At 46.0% G+C, this 20,030-nt stretch overlaps 1 protein-coding gene across 1 annotated transcript in view; it reads left to right on the top strand.

Annotated features, from left to right (window-relative positions):
- Positions 1–18,852, top strand: part of LOC149325389 (dnaJ homolog subfamily C member 2) — a 46,814-nt gene extending 27,962 nt beyond the window's left edge. The window contains exons 12-17 of the mRNA XM_089562660.1: positions 1,886–1,958; positions 4,729–4,916; positions 5,513–5,610; positions 7,478–7,594; positions 13,429–13,589; positions 18,701–18,852. Of these exons, the coding sequence (XP_089418786.1) occupies positions 1,886–1,958; positions 4,729–4,916; positions 5,513–5,610; positions 7,478–7,594; positions 13,429–13,589; positions 18,701–18,778 (715 nt within the window). The 3' untranslated portion in view covers positions 18,779–18,852. The remainder of the gene's footprint in view (positions 1–1,885; positions 1,959–4,728; positions 4,917–5,512; positions 5,611–7,477; positions 7,595–13,428; positions 13,590–18,700) is intronic.
- The last annotated feature ends 1,178 nt before the right edge of the window (positions 18,853–20,030 follow it).

Raw genomic sequence — 20,030 nt, 5'->3', positions numbered from 1 at the left:
CTTTAAATGCTAAAGCTTCATTTATTAGTTCTACACTATGTAAAGATTTTAAACAATGCAGAACTGCCATTTGAATTACCTTGTTTCAAATTGCCCTTAAGAATTAATGCAGCTCTGGTAATATGGAAATTTTAGCTGAATTGCTACTGCACATGAATAGTCACTGACAGTTGGGCTCGAGTTTAGCTCAGACTGCTGTTCTAAGTTGAACTGGTTGACTGACTTGGCAGTCTTCGGCTGACTTGGTGACATTTTATCCTGGCTAGGGGAAGCAACAAACTTCTTCAAGGAAGCTTTTCTAAGCATCCATATGAACACACAAACATAGGTAGGGACCTGAAAAAGCCCTGGGCTAACACTGAAGCCTGACAGAGCTCTTTTTGGCCGTTCTGGCTCTGTACTATTGCAGTTCTTGCAAGGCGCTAGCCTTGCACAAAAGCTGCAGCGTATGAAATAACAAGTATTGAGCCCATCTGGCACATATTATTGGCAACTGCGAATTCTCAGTGGCCACCCCTCTTACTGAACGCACCACAGACGTGGACTGCATTCATTGGTCAGGGGTGGCTAGACTGCATAATTTGTTGCAACATAGTGTGCCAATCGACCGAGTACTATATCAACAACCCAAAACATTTCCACCGTGAACTCTGGAAAGCTGCTTGATACAGGCACTAAAGTTTGAACGCAAGCATATTTGCGTAGTTAATGGACCGCATGTGGTATGGTCATGTGATCAAGAGTTCTAACTGGGTTGACCAGAAACTTTGAGCTGGTCAGTTCACTAAACGGTGCTTTGCAAATCACTTCTGCCGTGCCATGTACCTTCCTGTGTGCAGCCATGAACTCAGTTCATTTGTCTTCATTCGTATCTGCATATGATACCTCTGTGGCAGGCTGTAGTGGGCTAAATAAAGGAACAGATAATAGACTGGATAGCTAAGCTATCATTCGCTTGAATGGCTGTTGAAACTGCCTGTGTTGCTGAGGCATCAGGCTAGTCATTTGCTACTAGTTGCAATGTGCAAGGAAGCTGAGTGAGCATGTCACCTTGATGAGCATCATCATCATCATCAATCAGCCTGATTTGGTCTGCTCCGGGACAGAGGCTTACCCTTGATGCGTCCTCGTCTTGCGGCAGTCCTAGATGCCCATTCCATGAAAACTTCCTCTCTTGACCGTGTTGCCTCGATCACTGCCCAGAAGCTTGCGTGTAGCACAAGAGTGGTGGCATCAGCCTGTCTTTCGTGTTTGATGTACAGGGCCAAATTCATTTCATTTATTTCATTTATTGTTTCCTTAAAGGCCCGAAGGCATTACATAAGGGGGGACATATTGGTTTGCAACCGCAAAAGTGATGTGAACAGGTGTAAAAAACAAACAAACAAACAAACAAACATAACAGGGGCTGCAATCACGTCAGGGTTCAACACCAGGTGACACGCCACTCTTCAAAGATATATTAAACAATATTCGCTACAAAGTGCACACAAGCGATCAAAATCTATGCGAAGTGAATTTTTATTTTCTTGTGGAATGTTTTGTGACCAGTGCATGAAGCGATGCCGTTAGGCAGTGGATTCCAGAGTGCTATTGCGTTGGGAAAGAATGAGTTGTAGGCAGACGTGTGGCCACTGATGCGTGCTATCAGTTACCGTGACTGATCTGGGAGGACGTTCGTAGTGGGGCGGTTAATAGAGGGAGCCGTGATCTTGTGTTATGATAAAATGCATGAAGTAAGCACAGGTGGGAAACGAGACGGCGTGATTCTAGTGTTGAGAGACGGAGGGAAACAGTACTGGGCTCGCCTGGTGATTTTATTGTTTTTTTTTTTCTACATGTATGCACGACCTCTGAAGACAGACGTTTTCTTCCGTTAATGCAGGTTACAGCAGGTGAACCAAGCCATGGAGGCAGCTGCTGATGTAGACGAGAGAAAGAAACTGTTCCTTGAAAAGGTAATGAGACTTTCACCAACATGCAGTCACTGAAACACTGTGGTGGAAGATTTTCTTCTACAAATGCTATCGAAGAGCCTTAAGGTCATAGAGCCTAGGCTTCATTGATAATCGCTGATGACTCTGCCTAGAGCTAAACGCGGACTGAAGAGTGCAGGTGAATGGAATATCGGGAAGTGTCGTTCAGCCAGGCAGCGCAAAGAAGCATAGCGAAATGACACTGATGATGAGGTCCCAACATACAGATAAAATTGGAAGGAAATAAAATGTAGAGTTTGGAGGGGAAAAAATTAACTTTAGTTGCTTTGAGCACAGGGACTTTGGCGTGGCGAGAAGCATTGTCCACAAAGAGAAACACATTGTGATTCTGAGCTTTCATCTTCTGATCAAATTTTAGCAGCCAGGAGTTTAAAATTGCTGGATGTCATCTATGCATTCTAATTTGCTTCGTACATCGCAGGAATGTGATGCCAGTGGCTGAAACAACGGTGTCATTTCGACTTCCCAATCACAAGCAGACGCTCCTTCTCAGTTTCTGACATATTGCAATAAAAAAGGATGCTGATGCGCTCCTTCGACCCCTTCCCGCTGTGGCATGCATCGGACAAACGACAGCGTCTTTCCTGGCCTCATTTTGTACAACAAACCGCTGTCATCCGCGTTGAATACATTGTCAGGGCTGTAACCGTGGAGTAACTGAGGAAGTTCACGATCTCTCCATGGGGACATGCAGTCTGCGACAGCAATTTCGATGCAGCAAGATTGTAATTCCAACTATGTGATGTGTGACATCCAGCTGCAGAACGGAACAAAATCGAGGCAAGGGAATGAAAAGTGCAGCGCATACGAGTTGGTACGATGTTGCCGACGTTGCGTGAGCCTATCTGGGTTGGGTGTCTTCTAAATAGTGAAGAATTTACTCTAGGGACCCAAAAAAGTTGCCCTTAGTAACCGAGTGTCTCTTGTAACTCTTTATTTATTAGTACCTCACAGGCCCCGAAGAGCATTGGGTGAGGGGGGCAAATCGAAAAAAAGGTATATACAGATGGAAAAAAACCGTAATATCGGTACAAGAACGCGGTACAAGTCAAATACAAGAAAGGAACACGAAATTTATACAAAACGGAGTTAAAATAACATCAGACACGAAAATAGAGAAAAAAAAAGCGAAACACGAACATGAGAGAAAAAAAAAAAAAGCAACCAGGGGCAACAGAAGTGGTAAATGGGAAAACAGCGTTAAGAACAAATGAAACTGTCGTACGTTTCGAACATCACTATGGCAATAAATGTATCCATAGATGTTTTTTAAACTCTCCAGGATCAATGAAAGAGATTATGTTGTCAGGAAGATCATTCCAGAGTTTTATTGCTCTAGGTAATGCAGAGGAATTAAACAACAGGGTCTTCCCATATATCCGGTTGAAGCTGAGTTGATTGCGTAAGCGTTGTGAAGAGCGGAAAGGTGATTCCAGAGGTAACAACGAAGGATGGGTGTGAACATATTTATGGAACAAACACAGAAGTGAAATGGAGCGACGAGTTTCAAGTATCTGTAAGTCATTAAGGTTTTTAAGCTGGGATACACTCGCGAGGGGACTATAATTGCTAAAAATGTACCGGGCAGCTCTGGTTTGAATGGACTCGAGCATATCTATGAGATATTTTTGATGGGGAGACCATATAGGTGAGATAAATTCCAGTATGTGATGTTAACATGGCGAACATAGGAAAACCAACCAAACCACTTTCAAATGCCTCTTGTAACTGTGTCTCTTGTAACGAGATTTTACTGTATTCAGTTGTCACATTTCATGTCGTCTCGTTTTGTTTACATATTGTGAAAGTGCTGCATTTGCACAAATACAGTGTGGCTATGAATAAAACGCGAGTTTAGTGGTTCCACATGGAGATTGAATTTTTGCGTGAACAAGGCATCATTTTCCGTAGCTTCAATTCTTCTTCTCCTGGCTTCTCTGAGAATGTTTGCCCTTTCCTTCCTTTCCCTACTCATCACTGCTCTTTTACTGCCTTTCCTTTCTCAGCGACCCGCATTGCCTTCTTTCTGTGTTCATAGCCTGCTTTACTTCTTTTTCCGTGCACGCTGCGTGCTTTGCCTCACAGCCCCAAGGACTTCCAGAAATTGACTTCTCCTCACAGTTTCGTAGTGTGGTGGTGAAGATATCTCAGCGAGCACTGTTTTATATTCTAGGTAAAATTAACATTCTGCCTCCTAATGCTGGCCTCGCGCATGCCGCGTTATCATTATTCCATGGGAAGTACGTCGCTACAGCCAGACGCTCTTTACTGCAGCCATTTTTTTTTTTTAAATGTTTACTGTAACCGAAAAGAATGTACAGCCGTCTGTGGGAGGCAAAATAGGAACACAGTTTCACTTTACTGTATCCGAGTTTTCAATAAATCCGAGTTTACTATACCGGAATTCTACTGTATTGCAATGTACACTAATCCCCCACCCCCTACGTAATGCCCTCAGTGAGGGTCTTTAGGTGTATCTTGAAATAAACAAATAGAAAAATCTCATGGCACATTTTTGTCAATTGTGAGTTCCTTTAACAAGCACTGACATCACGCAGCACATGGCTGTCTTTTGCATGTCGTCCCCGTTAATGATACCACACTGATCATTACATTAATGATTCCATGCCCACAATGATACCACACTGTGGGCATGGACTGAAAGGTCAGTCACTGGTAAATGTGGTGTATGGTTGCCGTTCTAGCCGAATGTCCGCTTCCTCCACTGCAGGCCAAGGCCCTGGAGGAGCGGCTGGAGCGTGAGAAGGCGGAGCAGGTGGGCGGGACTCAGGGTGGGCGAAGCCAAGGGGGCGGAGCCACAGAGAAGGGCTCCTCCTCCACTGCGTCCTCCTGGAGCCCAGATGACGTGCAGCTGCTCGTCAAGGCAGTCAACCTCTTTCCGGCTGGCACTGCCAACAGGTGGGACTTATTAATGCCTTGACATTAGAGAGGTTTGTGCAAGTGGAAATGGCAACTGCTGTCACGCATGACACATGTGCTTTATAACGAACTTGGTATGCTGCCTTGGATATAACAAACCTGATTATGCCACCAGAATTATTTCCGAGACCACATGCAGCCAGGCTTTTTGGCATCTAAGAGGTTGCTTTAGACGAGACGTGCGTGCACTTCCGTCCCAGTGCTTGAAGTAAACGTCGCATGAGCCTCGAACCACTGATTTGGATGATCTTGAAACCCAGAGTAGTGGACACATTTATTTCGCGAATGAGTCACTTGCATGAGATTTGCAATTATGCAGTGGTTTCACGCGGTCCCCTGAAAGTCGTATAATCAAGGTTCTACTGTACGGCTGTGTTCTTTGGAAGCACGTTTCTTGTGAAACTGCAAAGCAGCTTGGATGCATGCACTGAATGTAGTCTAGACACCTTGGAAGTGAAAGGTTGATGCACGAGATTTCATTTTGTGTTCCTATAATGCTGCAGCGTGTGCCTGCATGACGTGTAAAGTGAGTGAAAGTCTTCTCCGCTGATTGCGCCGTTCCTCGCTGAACGCAGGTGGGAGGTTGTGGCCGCTTTCCTGAACCAGCACGGAGCAACATCGGACCGGACGGCCAAGGAAGTGCTGGCCAAAGCCAAGAGCCTGCAGAGGCTGGGTGCGTCCTCTGTTGTACAAAATGCTTGCCAAGCTACATTGTCTTGCATCTGTCTGTGGAGCTGTCACTGTTGTGCCACCTGCCACACCTCTGCTTTCCCCATAATTGCCACCTCTTGAGTTCTCATTTTCTGTACAGCGAGAGCTGTTAAAGGGACACTGAGGAGAGCACTATTAATATTTTTTTTATAGTAAAATCCGATAGTTCGGCATGTCATGGCTTTGTTGCTACTTGGCCGGCAGCGAAAGATGCATTTATTTCTAAGAAATTTGGATTCGAAGTTGAGAAAGTTTTTCCCGCCGCTCTGATTCAAACTTGGGATTCTCCTATGATGACACAGGACTAAGTGACGTGAAACATGACGTAACGCAGACTCCGTGATTTCTAGCGGCCAGCGTGGCCTAGCAGCAGCCGAAAAGAAAGCTACCGCCGGCCGCACGTTGAATGCATCTATCGGCTATTGCGGCCGTCGCTACAGTCGCTTCGATTACGTTTGCACTGGCGTTTTGCCAGCGTTACGCTGGATCTCGTTCTCGAAGTCGTCAACGAAGTTCTCGCAAATAGACACCTTTAGCATACCGTGTACCTTGTTACCGCTAGCGGAATACCGGGAGCCCGCCTACCACCGGAAAACAGGCGCTGATTGGTCCCGATGCTTCAGGAGCGCGCGTAGTTGCCGGGCACGTGGCGCCATCTGGCGAGGTCAAGGACATTTGCGCATGCATTGGCTGCGCCTCAGGGATTTGTGGCTTCTCGGGTCCTAGAGTTGCTAGAACCATTGGTTCTAGCAACACTGTTTTGTCCTATGACGTCATCACGCTTGTACTTGCGAGTTTGGCCTGTGGCGACGATACCTGTATTTTGGTTCTTGCTCTTTTCTATGTTACAAGAGCTTTGTTGTCAGTATGAGTGGCGTTTTTGTAATCAGGAGCTGGTATTCTGTCGATACAAGCCAACTTCAATTTCTCCTCAGTGTCCCTTTAAAGGCATGTTCCACGGTTCTGCGGCGTTGGCGGCGGTGGTGTAACAGGAAGTAGAAACAAGGAGCGAAGAGAAGGGGAGGGGCACTGCTCGCTACATCATGGGTTTGTGGCGTCCTCTGTGCACAGCGGCAAGAAGTAGTGCTTGTGCCGTTCATGCCTCTGCGTGTAGAGGGCGCCACTTGTTGGTACAGTGAACGTCGCATTCAGCACTGCAGATAGTTGTCACTGAATCTTGCATTACACTGGCATAGTAACTGGCGGTCTCTTAACTGGCGGTCTCTCTCTCTTTTGTTTTCTTGAAGAAGTGGTTTTGACATTGACTTTTGATGTGCAAGCATTAGAACAGCCACGCGAATGAAAATTTGGCGTCCATCTGGCCGTGTACAGTGCAGTGGAGAGGAGGAGGTTCCGCAATGTCACGGAGGAGGAAGTGCAAAGCGTGGACGGAAAGGAGTCAAAGTACTGCCAATGAATTGGAAAGATTGGAATTGGAATTGCGGTTTAAAAATTTTCTTCAAGAATTGAAAATGGGGTTGGAATTAAAATTGAAATTTTACTTGCATAGAAATAAAATGGGTTTAAACTTATAATTGGGCTCATGAAAGCAGAGCACATGTGTTGATGTATTTTGCTGTGAATTTATAGCCCATGAATTTTTTTGAATGGGTGCGTTTTATCCCATCAATCGGAGGATTGGGTATGAGGTGCACTGAAGTGGTCCAAACAACACGTAGAGTGGAAGTGAAAGTTCACTTCTGTCTGAGTGTAGAATGGCTCTGTGAAATTCATGGATCTTCTTGTCCCTGTGCTGGAAGACTACCGTTGTTTCCTTAACCAGTGGAGTGCGACCTTGACGAGACCTCTCAATCTGGTGATGTGTGCAGACCCCCAGCTGAAGGAAGAGGCCAACCGTAAGGCCTACGAGCAGCACCAGAAGTCGGTGGGGAGCAAGGCTGAGGTGGCCTTCAAGGACGAGTCTACCCCATCACAGCGGTTTGATGGTAGGCGCACTTCTTTAAAGGGATAGTGAACCAAAGCTTGACTGCTAAAATTGATAAATGTGACAAGGATTTTGGCAGAAAAGGAGGATAACACATTTTTTTTTTCCCCGATTTATTGTATCGTTGCACCTGGCAGCCGCGTGTGGAAGCTGCGACTAGACATCATAACACCCGTGCGCCCACCGTTTTAAAGCAGAGTTGCACTGATGTTTAGACTAGTGGCGCCATCTGGTGGTTAGGAGGGAGTTGAGGTTCTTTTCCACTTTTCTTCTTCTCCTCGCTTGCTGTTGCTTAGCGAGGTCAGGCCGTCTCGTTGTCGTTACGGCCCGGTCTTGTGATTGGCATTAATTAGCGCGAAGAACGATGACGACGATTTTCGTTGTAGAAACAAAAAAAAAAACTTTATACACATGAGATTAGCATAGATCGTACAGTGTAGACAGAATCGAAACAAAGGGAGAGCAACAACAGAGTGGAGCCGCCAGAGCTCTCCCGGTCAAAAGCTCCTGGCGAGAACCCCCAGATTCCCGCCAACATCTCCTCTTAACCCCTCAGCTCATTGCTGATTGGGCCGGCCCTCTCGTGACGTAACAGCTGCCTGTGGCCGTGTATTTAGGCGGGCCCGCAGTGCACGTGACTGATATAAGATACATCACAAGCAAAACGCAACGAAACCATAACAGAGTATCTTCCCCTCAGGAAGTCGGACTGCGCGCACGAAAAGAGACAGGAATATACACAAACACACGAACAGAACCGTCATTTGCCCTGTTCCTCGAAGCGGCGCCAGCCAGCGGTAACAGAAGTACACGGCTAAAAGAAAAATCGTCTCAGCGCCGCCGTTAGGCCGCAAGTTCGGGCAATGTGCGTAGCGGAAGCGTATATCTGTCCGCGCAGCTCAAGAACTATGGCATGCCGCCGCCGAAGCCGCCCGTCGCCTTAAAGAAAAAGAAAACTAAATGCCAGCGTTCGGAAAGCGCGCCACTGACACCGACCAAACGCAGTCCGTGTTCCCGGCTTCCCGCGCGTCGCCCAGAAGCGGCGCCGTTTCCCTCACAGTGAATACGCGGAGTCGGCACACACACACGCAAGCAAAAGAATAAGGAGCGCTCCCCCGAAAAGCGGTGCGGGTGCAAGTGCCGTTTAGGGTTTCTCGCGGCGGGGATCCTTCAAAGGGACCGAGACGAGACTGCCGGCGCGCCGTAACTTACGTAATGCATACCCGGCTAGCTCTTCGGCGCGGGCACTCGTCGGCGCGACCGTGTCAACCGCGTCGACTAACAGCTTGCAGGCCGGCGGGAACACATATATTTTGGCCGCTGCGTGGCGGTCTTAAGCTCAGTGGCTCTACAGAGGGGAACCATGGTTGTCAACAAACTGTTGCCCCTCTTAAAGCCTAAAGGGGGGAGACTCGTCACTCTAAATAAAAAAATTAAGCAAATTTATTACTCGTACGTTTTCTTATGGGAGACAGGAGACGAAGCGAGAGACCGGTGGCCCATTTATGGCCACTGAACATGTTTAAGAAGGCAGTAACAAGGATGAATCCAGTACGAAGCGAGGTGTCGTGCATCGAAGGGCACCGTCATCGCCATATTTGTTGCCGCGGGAACGCAACTTCGTACTCGCCGTCCTATTGCCTGTTGGACAAGGGTGCCATGACGTCACGCTTTTCACCTTGCGCTAGCCGGAAGGGCTTAAGGCGCACTCATAAAACATCGAAAATAAAACCATCTGCTAAAAAATATGCGTAGTGACGACTAGATTTCGGTGTAATCACATTCCGAGAATCTATTTTCAGCATTTTTGTTCAATTTCAAGATCTTGCTTCAGTACCCGTTTAAGCAGAGAACAGCAGGAATTGGGGTTATAGTCAACCAGTTACAAAAAGACTGGGAGAATAGACACGGGCTGGTTTAAGACAGACGTGCCTTGCTTCTGCTGCCATTTCTGCACTGGCTCGGTGGTCCAGTCAACATCCAATTTTTAAGAATGTTTCCTTTAATTAGAACTGTGCATAATGTAAACACATTTTTCATTCCAATTGAGAGTCATATGTGCATTGCGAGTCGCATAGCAATTTAAGAAATAGTGTGAAATAACCCACAGACTACCAGCACAGCGTGTGGCAGGTACGCGTGATTGGCACGTGAATTGCTGGTAAGTTTTTCATGGCGACTGCAGCATTCGGGCAATGGTGCCTATACCGTATTTACTCGCATAATGATCGCACTCGCGTAATGATCGCACCCCCGAATTTCGTTGGCAAAATTCAATTTTTTTTATTCCCCGCATAATGATCGCACCCCGAACTTGCCATTGCAATTTGTCGACGATGTCGAGTCTAGCCGACAATGATCGTACTTGCTATCTGTCTGACAGATGGCATGTGCAGATGACAATCTTGCTCTGTCAGCATTGCAGCGGAAGCCGCCTGTTGGCTGACCTGCAGTCACACGGGCATGCTTAATCGCGAATACCAAACTAAACTGCGGTAATCTCGAATCACAGTTCGCTGTTGTCGCAAGGCTCGCCACCGTTCTGGGTTGCGGTGCAACGAACGAAGTTACGCGGTGATCCGGCTAAACTTTGTTGTTCTCGTAAATAATGAGCCCTGGGATACGGGAACGTCGGAAATGAATCCTCCTTGAGGATCGCTGGCCTGTACCGAGTAGTTGGTAGGAGTAATAACTGTGATACAAGCTAGTTTTACGTTTGCAGCTGCGTAGCAGCTACCGCCGTTGCAGCGCGGCTGACCCGATCTGCTTGCACGCCAGCTCCGCCACTAAAGCGTCGCTGAAATCGATCGCATATATTTCTTTTAATATGAAACAATTAGGTTGTCAGTGAGGCAGCGCCATAAGTAGAACATTCATTATTTATTTATTTATTATACCCTCAGGGCCATTACGGCATTACAGAGGGGAGTGGTTACAAAAAATGAAATTTAACAAACAGGAGTTAATTAAACAGGGAAAGTACAAACATGACTACTACACATACATTGTTAGCTAAGGCGTTCAGGGAAAGAAAAAAAAAACAATAACACAGTATAAAATACATCCTAGTTAAACAATGTTAGCTATGACATTCTTGAATAAATGATGATCGGTGATGGTGGCCGTCGAAGAAGGAAGGTGATTCCACTCATTCGATGTGCGTGGTACGAATGACTGAAAAAAAGTTTTTGTTCTGCAGAAAGGGATGCCAACCTTATGAATGTGATCTAGTCTTGATAAGTACTGAGGGGGTGAGATAAGTTCGGTATGAAACTGCGGGTGATAGAATAACTTGTGAAAAAGGGAGAGGCGAAAAATTTTGCGCTGAGTTGGTCGGTTCAAAAGCGCCGTCCACATGTGGCTTCGATACGAAACAAGTTAGGCCTAGCAACGACTAGGGAGTACAGAGCGCCGTCGTCCGCCGTGCTCGCGGGCGGCACCATTGCGGTAAGCGCGCGGAATCCGGTGCTCTGAGCGTTGCGATTGTGTCACCTAAGTACATCAACGATGTGGCAGGGACCGGAGATTTTTCGGCGTAACGGCGGTAAAATGCGTAGTTTGAGCGCCGTGGGACGTTGCTGTTGTAAGCTGTTCCTGCGCCATCGGTCGAGATCGAAGGCTGCATAAAAGCGCCGTCGCGCAGCCCTACACACACTGCCTATTTTGACGCGTTGCTCTTGGAACGTGATTTAGTGCAAAGAAAGTACGTTCTCGAAGCGGGCCAGCTCGTGCGCTTTTCGCACTTTACCTTCTCGGTTAGCGATGTAAGCCATCGCCGAGCTTGGCTCGCGATAACCGCGTTCAGCGGCGTAGCCGCGGGTAGCACGCCCGTGTGACAAGGGTTGTCTGCCTGCAACTTAATTGCGTTTTCCGTGCTCTAAAATTTTTTCTCAAAAATTTACCCCGCGTAATGATCGCACCCCTAAATTTTCGCCAATTTTTTTTTTTTTTAAAGTGCGATCATTATGCGAGTAAATGCGGTAATATCTGTGTTGACATCAACGGATGCTTAAAGGTGCAGCAGCGTAATGAGTGCCTTGAGGAATATTTTTCTCTCTGGAGCAAGTTGGCGTCATCTTTTTGGTCTTACTGTTGTTACAAGTGTCGCTTTGAAATGTGCTACACAGGACATATGTAGTCAGATAATAATCCCTAGGTGTAGGTTATCCCTAGGTGTAGGTTGCATGTAGGTTAGTGGCCGTGTTGTCTACCTGTAACCACATCGTGCGCTAAAGTTTTCCATGTAATAAGGGAGTAATTACTCATTGACGTCCACCCGAGCGCAGCCATACGGCTACAAAGGAAAGCTATACAGCTTTCTCAGAAACTTCGTAGTTAAAGAAAAATTCGTCCTGGTCCCGGGTTCGAACCCCGGACCAGGACGAATTTTTCTTTAACTACGAAGTTTCTGTGAAAGCTGTATAGCTTTCCTTTGTGGCCGTATGGCTGCGCTCGGGTGGACGTCAATGAGTAATTACTCCCTTATTACAAATCTACTCCACCTTGGGGGATTCCCCTAAATATTTGGTCAATAAAGTTTTCCATGCAAAAATTTCCAGCCTTTCTTTCACCCACACTTCTGAGACAAGCAGATGGAGACACCGGCTTTGAGCATGCAAGAGCAGTCAGTGGTTTTGTGCAATGTTTTCAGAAGCGTGAGAGTGTGTGTGTACCCATGAAGTAGCGTGCTGTGTTTCGGAGCATGTTGTGTGTGTGTGCAGTTAGATGGCACAGTTAGTGAGAAGTGGTCCGAGTTGAATGTAGCAGCATTCAGCAACAGTTCTGAAGTGCCTGAAACAAGCTCTGAGTTCAGGTCTGGGAACATCATCATCAGTATGCAGCCTCCACCATTGTTTACAACCTAGACAGAGCGAGGGTTCCCTCACTTCCCAACATTACCACTGCCATCATAGTCACTCTCTTCTCCCCTTGTGGGTGTGGTGGAGCAAGCGAAAATTTTAATTCTCTGCGAGACGAGAGAAATTAGAGCCGTTTGCTGTGAGAAATAGTTCACAAACTGTGCGCAGTCATGCTTTTCGACGAGGCGTACAAAGACTCCCCTCCCTAAGCGTCAAATGCATGTCACATGCGCCTCGAAAACAATGATTTGGGTGACGCGCCTGAAATATCTGCTCCAACCCTTCGAAGACATTTTGCGGCGCGCTGTACGACCAGCGACATGTCTTTTTGTTCCTTTGTTCCGTTTTGTCCCTCTAGAACCGCTGCCACTCCGCAGTAGCAGGCAGCTGTGTCTGTACTACGAATTCACATCTAAATGGAACTCTTGCTGCGTACTCCGGGATCGCTAAGCGGCACGTGCACAACCAAGGCTCCAAATTCGCACTGCCTGCCTGCGCTCCTTCCTCCACAGAGATATGCCAGACAGATACATTTCCTTTCCTCAAAAACCAATTTACGGGCGAGCTAGGCATAGAGCCAAACGAGCGATGGCGTTCTGCGGACTCCCTGGCAGCGTTGCAAGACGCTGTCGCGTTCCACTTTCAGAGGCGAAGCTTAACATCTTAACCACACATCAGTGACACAAGCAGCAACACCGCGCCTAAGGCTTTCGCCTAACCGCGCTTTCGATCAGCAAAGTGCCCCTCTGAATTTTTTTTTAATAAAGGAATGGCTCTTTTGTTTGGGTTTGTACCTTTTGGTAGCATAATATGGCAAGTCCGCTTATATGCATTTCGGATGTAGTGAATTCAGTCCATGCAACCATGACGTTTGTTATTAGTGGGCCCGGCTGTACAAAAATTGCATGGAATGGTGTTACCCCGGCCCAGTTTCTTGTGCACCGGAGAGTTTGTCTGATGCAGGGCATGCGTGCAGGTGACGGCAGTGGTGCAGCGAGCACCGTGTGGCAGGCGGACGAACAGCGGCTGCTTGAGCAGGCCCTCAAGACGTACCCGGCGAGCACGCCCGACCGCTGGGACCGCATCGCCGAATGCGTGCGGACCCGTTCCAAGAAGGAATGCATGCGCCGATACAAGGTGGGGGCACAGAACAAATGCGCTCTCTCGGCATTCATGCGGACTGTCCAGATACGCAGTTGAAACATTGGTCACTTTACGCCTTCTTTAGGAGTGGCAGTAAGAACCAGATAATAAGGGAGCAAATACTCATTGGCATCCACCCAAGCACAGCCATACGGCTACAAAGGAAAGCTATACAGCTTTCTCAGAAACTTCGTAGTTAAAGAAAAATTCATCCTGGTCCGGGGTTCGAACCCGGGACCACCGCTACACCGGAGCAGTCGCTCTACCAACCGAGCTAACCGGGACGGCAAGCTTATGGTAGGGTGAGAGCGAATTGATCAATAACTTGAAGTGGGAACAGTGTTGGTCAAATGTTTAGGGGAATCCCCCAAGGTGGAGTAAATTTGTATGTGGAATAAATTTGGTGGAGTAAATTTGTATGTACAAATTTACTCCACCTTGGTGGATTCCCCTAAACATTTGACCAACACTGTTCCCACTTCGAGTTATTGATCAATTCGCTCTCGCCCTAGCATAAGCTTGCCGTCCCGGTTAGCTCAGTTGGTAGAGCGACTGCTCCGGTGAAGCGGTGGTCCCGGGTTCGAACCCCGGACCAAGACGAATTTTTCTTCAACTGCGAAGTTTCTGAGAAAGCTGTATAGCTTTCCTTTGCAGCCGTATGGCTGCGCTTGGGTGGATGTCAATGAGTAATTACTCCCTTATTACAAATTTACTCCACCTTGGGGGATTCCCCTAAACATTTGACTAAGAACCAGATAGCATTTGACTTGGTCGGAGAACTGTTAGCTGGATGTTCGCAACATGAGACAGGTGTTGCAGTTTGTGCCAGACAATCTTGTTTTGTGGTGGTGTTCTTTCTGTCACAAGGTGCTGTGACACACCCCTCATACTCTTGCTTTGTGCAGTCTTTGAGACCAGGTGTGTTTGCACGCAGTATTTTAGCAGCAGGTACAGATGTGCAGTCATGGACAAAAGTTTGCGGGATGCAGATTCACGGTTAAAAAATTATTTCTGCGTTGCCTCTCTAGTCAGTCAGCTCACATCTAAGCTGTGAATGGAGCACTCATGTCCTGTTGTGGTTCAGTACTTTTCATCGATCAGCTTTGCCCGACCGCAGAGAAAAAGATGTTTTTCCGTGAACATACAGTCACGTACCGCGAAATAACACCGCATACTTTGGAAGAGTTCCGGCATGCAATTATTCAGACGAACTGGAGCGAAATTTTTGCAATTGAAGATTCTAATGCGTCATACAACAAGTTTATAGAAATTTTCAAGCAAAAATATTTCGCTTGCTTCAAACTAAAAACACATCGAAGTTTCAAGCGCTCCCGTAAGCCTTGGATTACCCGCAACATAGTCAAACTTATAGCTGAAAAACACAAGCTCTATCAATCTTTTGTAGACTCTCGTGACGTCAACAAACTGAGGGAATTCAAGCGTTTTCGAAATAAATTAAATAAAGCTATCAAAAAATCTAAGCGCGAGTATTACGCCCGCCTTTTTGATAGTGATTGTCTGCAAAATAGCGACCTAGTTTGGAAAAATCTAAATAGACTACTAAAGAGGAACGTACAGGCAAGTTCAATACCAGACCTCGTAATTGATAATCAAGAAGTAAGCGGAACAGTGCTTGCGGACCGCTTCAACAAATTTTTCGTAGAAATAGGAAGCACGGCCTACTGTTCCGAGGCCTCCTCTTCTGTGCGTTCAGTATCGCAAAGCTTATTTTTTCACCCTACTTGTCAGTCAGAAGTAATATATGTTTTTCAAGGACTCAAGAACAGCCACAGCGTTGATGCGAACGATATGGTAATAAGACCGATAAAATATGTTCTGGATATAATTGCGCCCACGTTAACACACGTATTTAATTCTTCCCTATCTACTGGCGTTTTTCCCACCAATATGCAAGTCGCCCGTGTCAAGGTCTTACACAAAGGGGGTGACAAAAATAATTTAAGCAATTACCGACCAGTATCCATCCTTCCGATTTTTTCTAAAGGACTCGAAAAAGTTGTTAATATACGCATTGAAAGCTTTTCAAGAAAACATAACCTCATAACGGATCACCAGTTCGGTTTCAGAAAACACCGCTCCACAGAAGACGCTCTTTTAAGACAAAAAGAGGTAATTTTGGAAAATTTCGAGAAAAAACTTACAACTTTAGGTATTTACTTAGATTTCAGCAAGGCATTTGACCGTGTAAATCATCCAATATTACTAGAAAAATTAGAGCACTATGGATTTCGGGGTATTTCACTTAAGCTCATTCGGTCATACTTGACTGGCCGGCATCAATATGTTGAGATAAACCGAAATAAATCGCACTTACAAGAAATTCAATCGGGTGTCCCACAGGGAAGCATTTTAGGACCCATTCTTTTTCTTTTCTACATCAACGATATTGTAGAAATTTACAGAGATTGCACAATTGTCATATATGCAGACGATTGCACAGTATTGATATCTAGACAAAACTTAGAAGAAATAAAAACAGATGCCAGTTTATTCTGTAACAATCTACAGGAATGGTGCCGAAAAAATAGCCTGATACTAAATGAATCCAAAACAAAATGTATTCTTTTTCGTGCACCCGGAGTCCTACCTGGAATATCTCCCACCATTACCTTCGGTCCGTATACATTTGGGCTGGAAACGTGTGTGAAAACGCTTGGCATGTTCTTTTCCGAGCACATGTCCTGGAACGAGCATGTTCAACATCTGTCGACAAAGCTAAGTAGGATTGTAGGTACAATAAACAAACACCGTCACACCCTCCCACTAGCTACAAGAAAGCTCTTATATAATGCCCTTTTCTATTCACAACTCCGCTACTGTATACTGCTTTGGGGAAATACCACCAAGTCAAACATCAATAAACTTGCCTTAATACAAAAACGGGTCATCCGCATTATTGAAAACACATCATTTTTAGAACACACAGGACCCCTTTTTCTCAAACATCGCATTCTAAAAGTGGAAGATATGTACTCTTATAACCTGTTAAGTAAGTACAAGAATGCAATACAAGGAAAATCTGAGACATTTCTGACCTTAGCTAGACTACAAAAACCAACAAATACCTATTCATTTCGCTATCAGTCACCATGGCTCATTCCATTTTCCCGTACAATGTACGGAAAACAACGACTAAAACACGCCATACCGCATGCGCTCAATGAACTGGATGAAAAACAAATAGACATTCTGCAAATGTCGCACAAGGGAATTTATAAAATTTTTGTTTAACCTGTACCACGGATTCCTTTTTTTCTTTTAATCTTGTTTCAAGTGTCTATTTTGTTTATTGTTCTGCACGTGACAATTCACAATTGACTGCTCTTTTCAGAGGACTGTTTTATCAATTTTGTAAAACTATGTGCTGTGAAAGTGCTTGCTGTCTGGGTGGCGGGAGCTTTGTCAAGCTGCAACTAAGCAGCTTTTTCTTCCGTCACCTTTTTTGCTCAAGCAAAATAAAGAAATTTCTTCTTCTTCTTCTTCAAACCCTCATCCCACAAAATTTTGACCATGACTGTACATGTTTGCAGCAATCAGACTGTGAACCGCATACATATTTCTTGGCCCTGAAAATTCTCTGACAGTGCTGATTTAAAGGGGCACTGGGCACAAATGCATCCAGTACAGTCGCCGGACGATTGTTTGGACTCTGCGAGATCCGAAAAGTGGTCGGAATAATCGAACAGTTCGGAAAATCTGTGAACTTAAAAAAAAATTGACTTCCTTTAAAACACCAGCTTAAAAATCACGAACTTCGCCGCTCCCCATTTCCCGCTTGCAAGCAGTAATATTAGACTTTATCTGAGCCACAGTCATGCTTTCATCATGTCCGCACCGTCTCGCATCATGACACAGTCATTGTGAGTCATGATACCAGGCAGTGCAATGCAGCCACAGGTCATGTCGTGAACGAATCCGCGTGAAGCAAGAACAACCAGTTTCCATGCACAGGGAAGTAACCCACAGGAAGACTCGAGCGGAAGCAAGGCATTCGAATGCTCTGTGGGTTGCGCTCTTCAAGCCGCGGCAGACACTACTGCTGTCCCGTTTTCAATGATTTCACCACTCTTTGTAGGCCATTTCGATGCAACCAAGAATGTGGCATTCTCAGTTGGCAGCCATGAAGAACAAATAGCCAAGACTATCCAAACCAGCCTATCACATTGAGTCCATTTAAATCCAAGATGGCGCCTACCGCAGCAGCGGAGAACCGGTTGGTTGTGACAGTAGTGCCGCTCGTGTCTATATTAAGCAAAAAAAAACAACAAAAAAACAAATTTTCAATTGAAAAACACTCTCCACATTAGTGCTGGTGCCCGTTTTAGTCTGAAATAACGAACTCCACAGAGTTCGACGTATCAGTTATGGAAATGTACACGTTCCTATGAGGTGTCCGAAATATCGCGCAAGTCCAAATTATTACAGTCCAAAAAAATCAGTTTGCCTGTTTGTGGCTATGTTGAGGTTTGTTTAGCACCAAAAGATCCATTTATTGCTGAACAAATAAGACTTTGAATTGTAAATTTTTTGCCGTGCTACTCAGTTCAAACCCTTGACATCGTTGATAAAATGACTCCACGATGAGCAGCTTGGAGTCAATAGACACCTTTAGCATACTGTGTACAGTGTTACCGCTACCGTTACCGAAGTACCGGCAGCCCGCCCACCGGTGGTGAGCACGCGCTGATTGGTTCCGACGCTGCGGGCACGAGCACAGCTGCCGGGTATGTGGCGCCATCTGGCGCTGTCAAGGCAATTTGCACATGAGTATTGGCAGTGCGCAGGCTCCGGGTACTCCGGTAATGCGGTACACGGTATGCTAAAGGTGTCTCATGGCAGTGTAGTTCATCGTAAAGATCCACACCAGTAACCAGTCTCTATGTCACCGCAGTTTGCTTTTGAGAATGGTTGATGGCTCCATTTTTTTTTACCTTTTTTTTTGCTTGCAAAAGCTATGTTTTCGAAGCCTTTTTGTCATTAGAAGAATGTGTTGAACTGTCGATGCAGGCCAGCTTCAGTTTTTGCCTCAGCGTTCCATTTCGGAACAGTGCATGCCACGTGAGCGGTGTCGTTAATCCTCGCAGGATCTGGTGGAACTGGTGAAGACCAAGAAGGCCGCTCAGCAGGCTGCCGCAGCTGTGGCTCAGGGCGGCCGAAAGTGATTGTGGGGGATTGGGGAGTGGTTTTCCCCTCATTGTCTGGGTTGAGAGTACCAATAAACAAAGATACCCCTTCATCTTCATTGCGCAAATTTTTAAAACTGACCCTGTGAGGGCAGTCTCGACGACAAGTGAGTTAGACCATGCCTGCAGGACACTGTCCTAAAGAGTCGGCATGCCTTTGTCTTGCTCGTGTTCTCAGCGAGTGCGTTGAAGTGCGTGGACAGTTTTGCTCAGCATTGTCTTTTACCCCTGTCAAGCACGCACAATAAAGTGCACTTACAAAGAGTGACACTTGCTAAAAGTGCACTCTAGCACAGCTATACAACGCTACACAAGTGCACTCGCCAAAGTGCGCACTCATGTCGGAGTGTATTCACAGAACACACTTTGAGGGCTCAGTGCGTAGCCTCGCCACCAGCCACTTTAAAGGCACAATGTGTATAGTGCATAAAAAGTACTCTTACATGCTATAACACTGTTTTTAGAAAAATTCGGTCGTTATAAGCTACAAGCGAAGCAACAAAACAAAGGGAACGAGATCAGGTGCAACATTGCTGCCTGCCGCCACCTTGTTTATTGCCGAAATTCTGGATAGTCTTGGCTGGTCTTGGCTTTCCTTCTATTTCTTTTTTTTTTCAGCGTTAAAAACTGTTGAACCTCGTTTTATTTGCGCTGTCAAGGTAAGCAATCAATTATCGTGAGTCCTTTTTCTTTTCCATCGACCTCTTCAGAAATTCTGCTCATTTTGTGCCGCCATATTTTTTTTTACTACGAGTGCACTTCTCTTTCACTCCCTGCGTAGCCCGAAGTGTCACTCGGGATGCCGAAGCACACTCCCCGTAAGTGCATTTAACTTGTGCTCTTGACTGGGGCATTTGGCTCAATTGCTGAATAGTAATATGTATGAAGAAGGCATTCTTATGTGAACAGTGCTTCCCGCTTTTACTTGGACTGTTTCATTGCAAGAAACTTACTTCTTGCTTTCTTAAGCTCTTTAGCTAAGGGGGAAGCTGTGCCATTTTAGGTGGCAGTCACCGGTCTGTGTGTTTCTTTCCTTCTGGACTTTGTGCGTGGTCAAAGTATCGAAGGGTGTTCGAACTCGTCTCACCGCATGAGCAAGCTTTAGCCTCTCACGGGCCTGTGTCTGGAAACGGAAAAGGCAGGGAAAGGGAAGACAGTAGCGCACTCCTCGTGGTGTCTACGACTGCTTGGTTGATATGGAAAGAGGTAGTTACTGTCCAAGATTTGTACA

Source organism: Amblyomma mixtum, chromosome 10 (genome assembly GCF_055824585.1).
Source record: "Amblyomma mixtum isolate Tamu chromosome 10, ASM5582458v1, whole genome shotgun sequence".
Classification (NCBI taxonomy): domain Eukaryota; kingdom Metazoa; phylum Arthropoda; class Arachnida; order Ixodida; family Ixodidae; genus Amblyomma; species Amblyomma mixtum.
The sequence above is the reverse complement of the archived record's forward strand: the minus strand, read 5'-3'. Positions and strand labels throughout refer to the sequence as shown.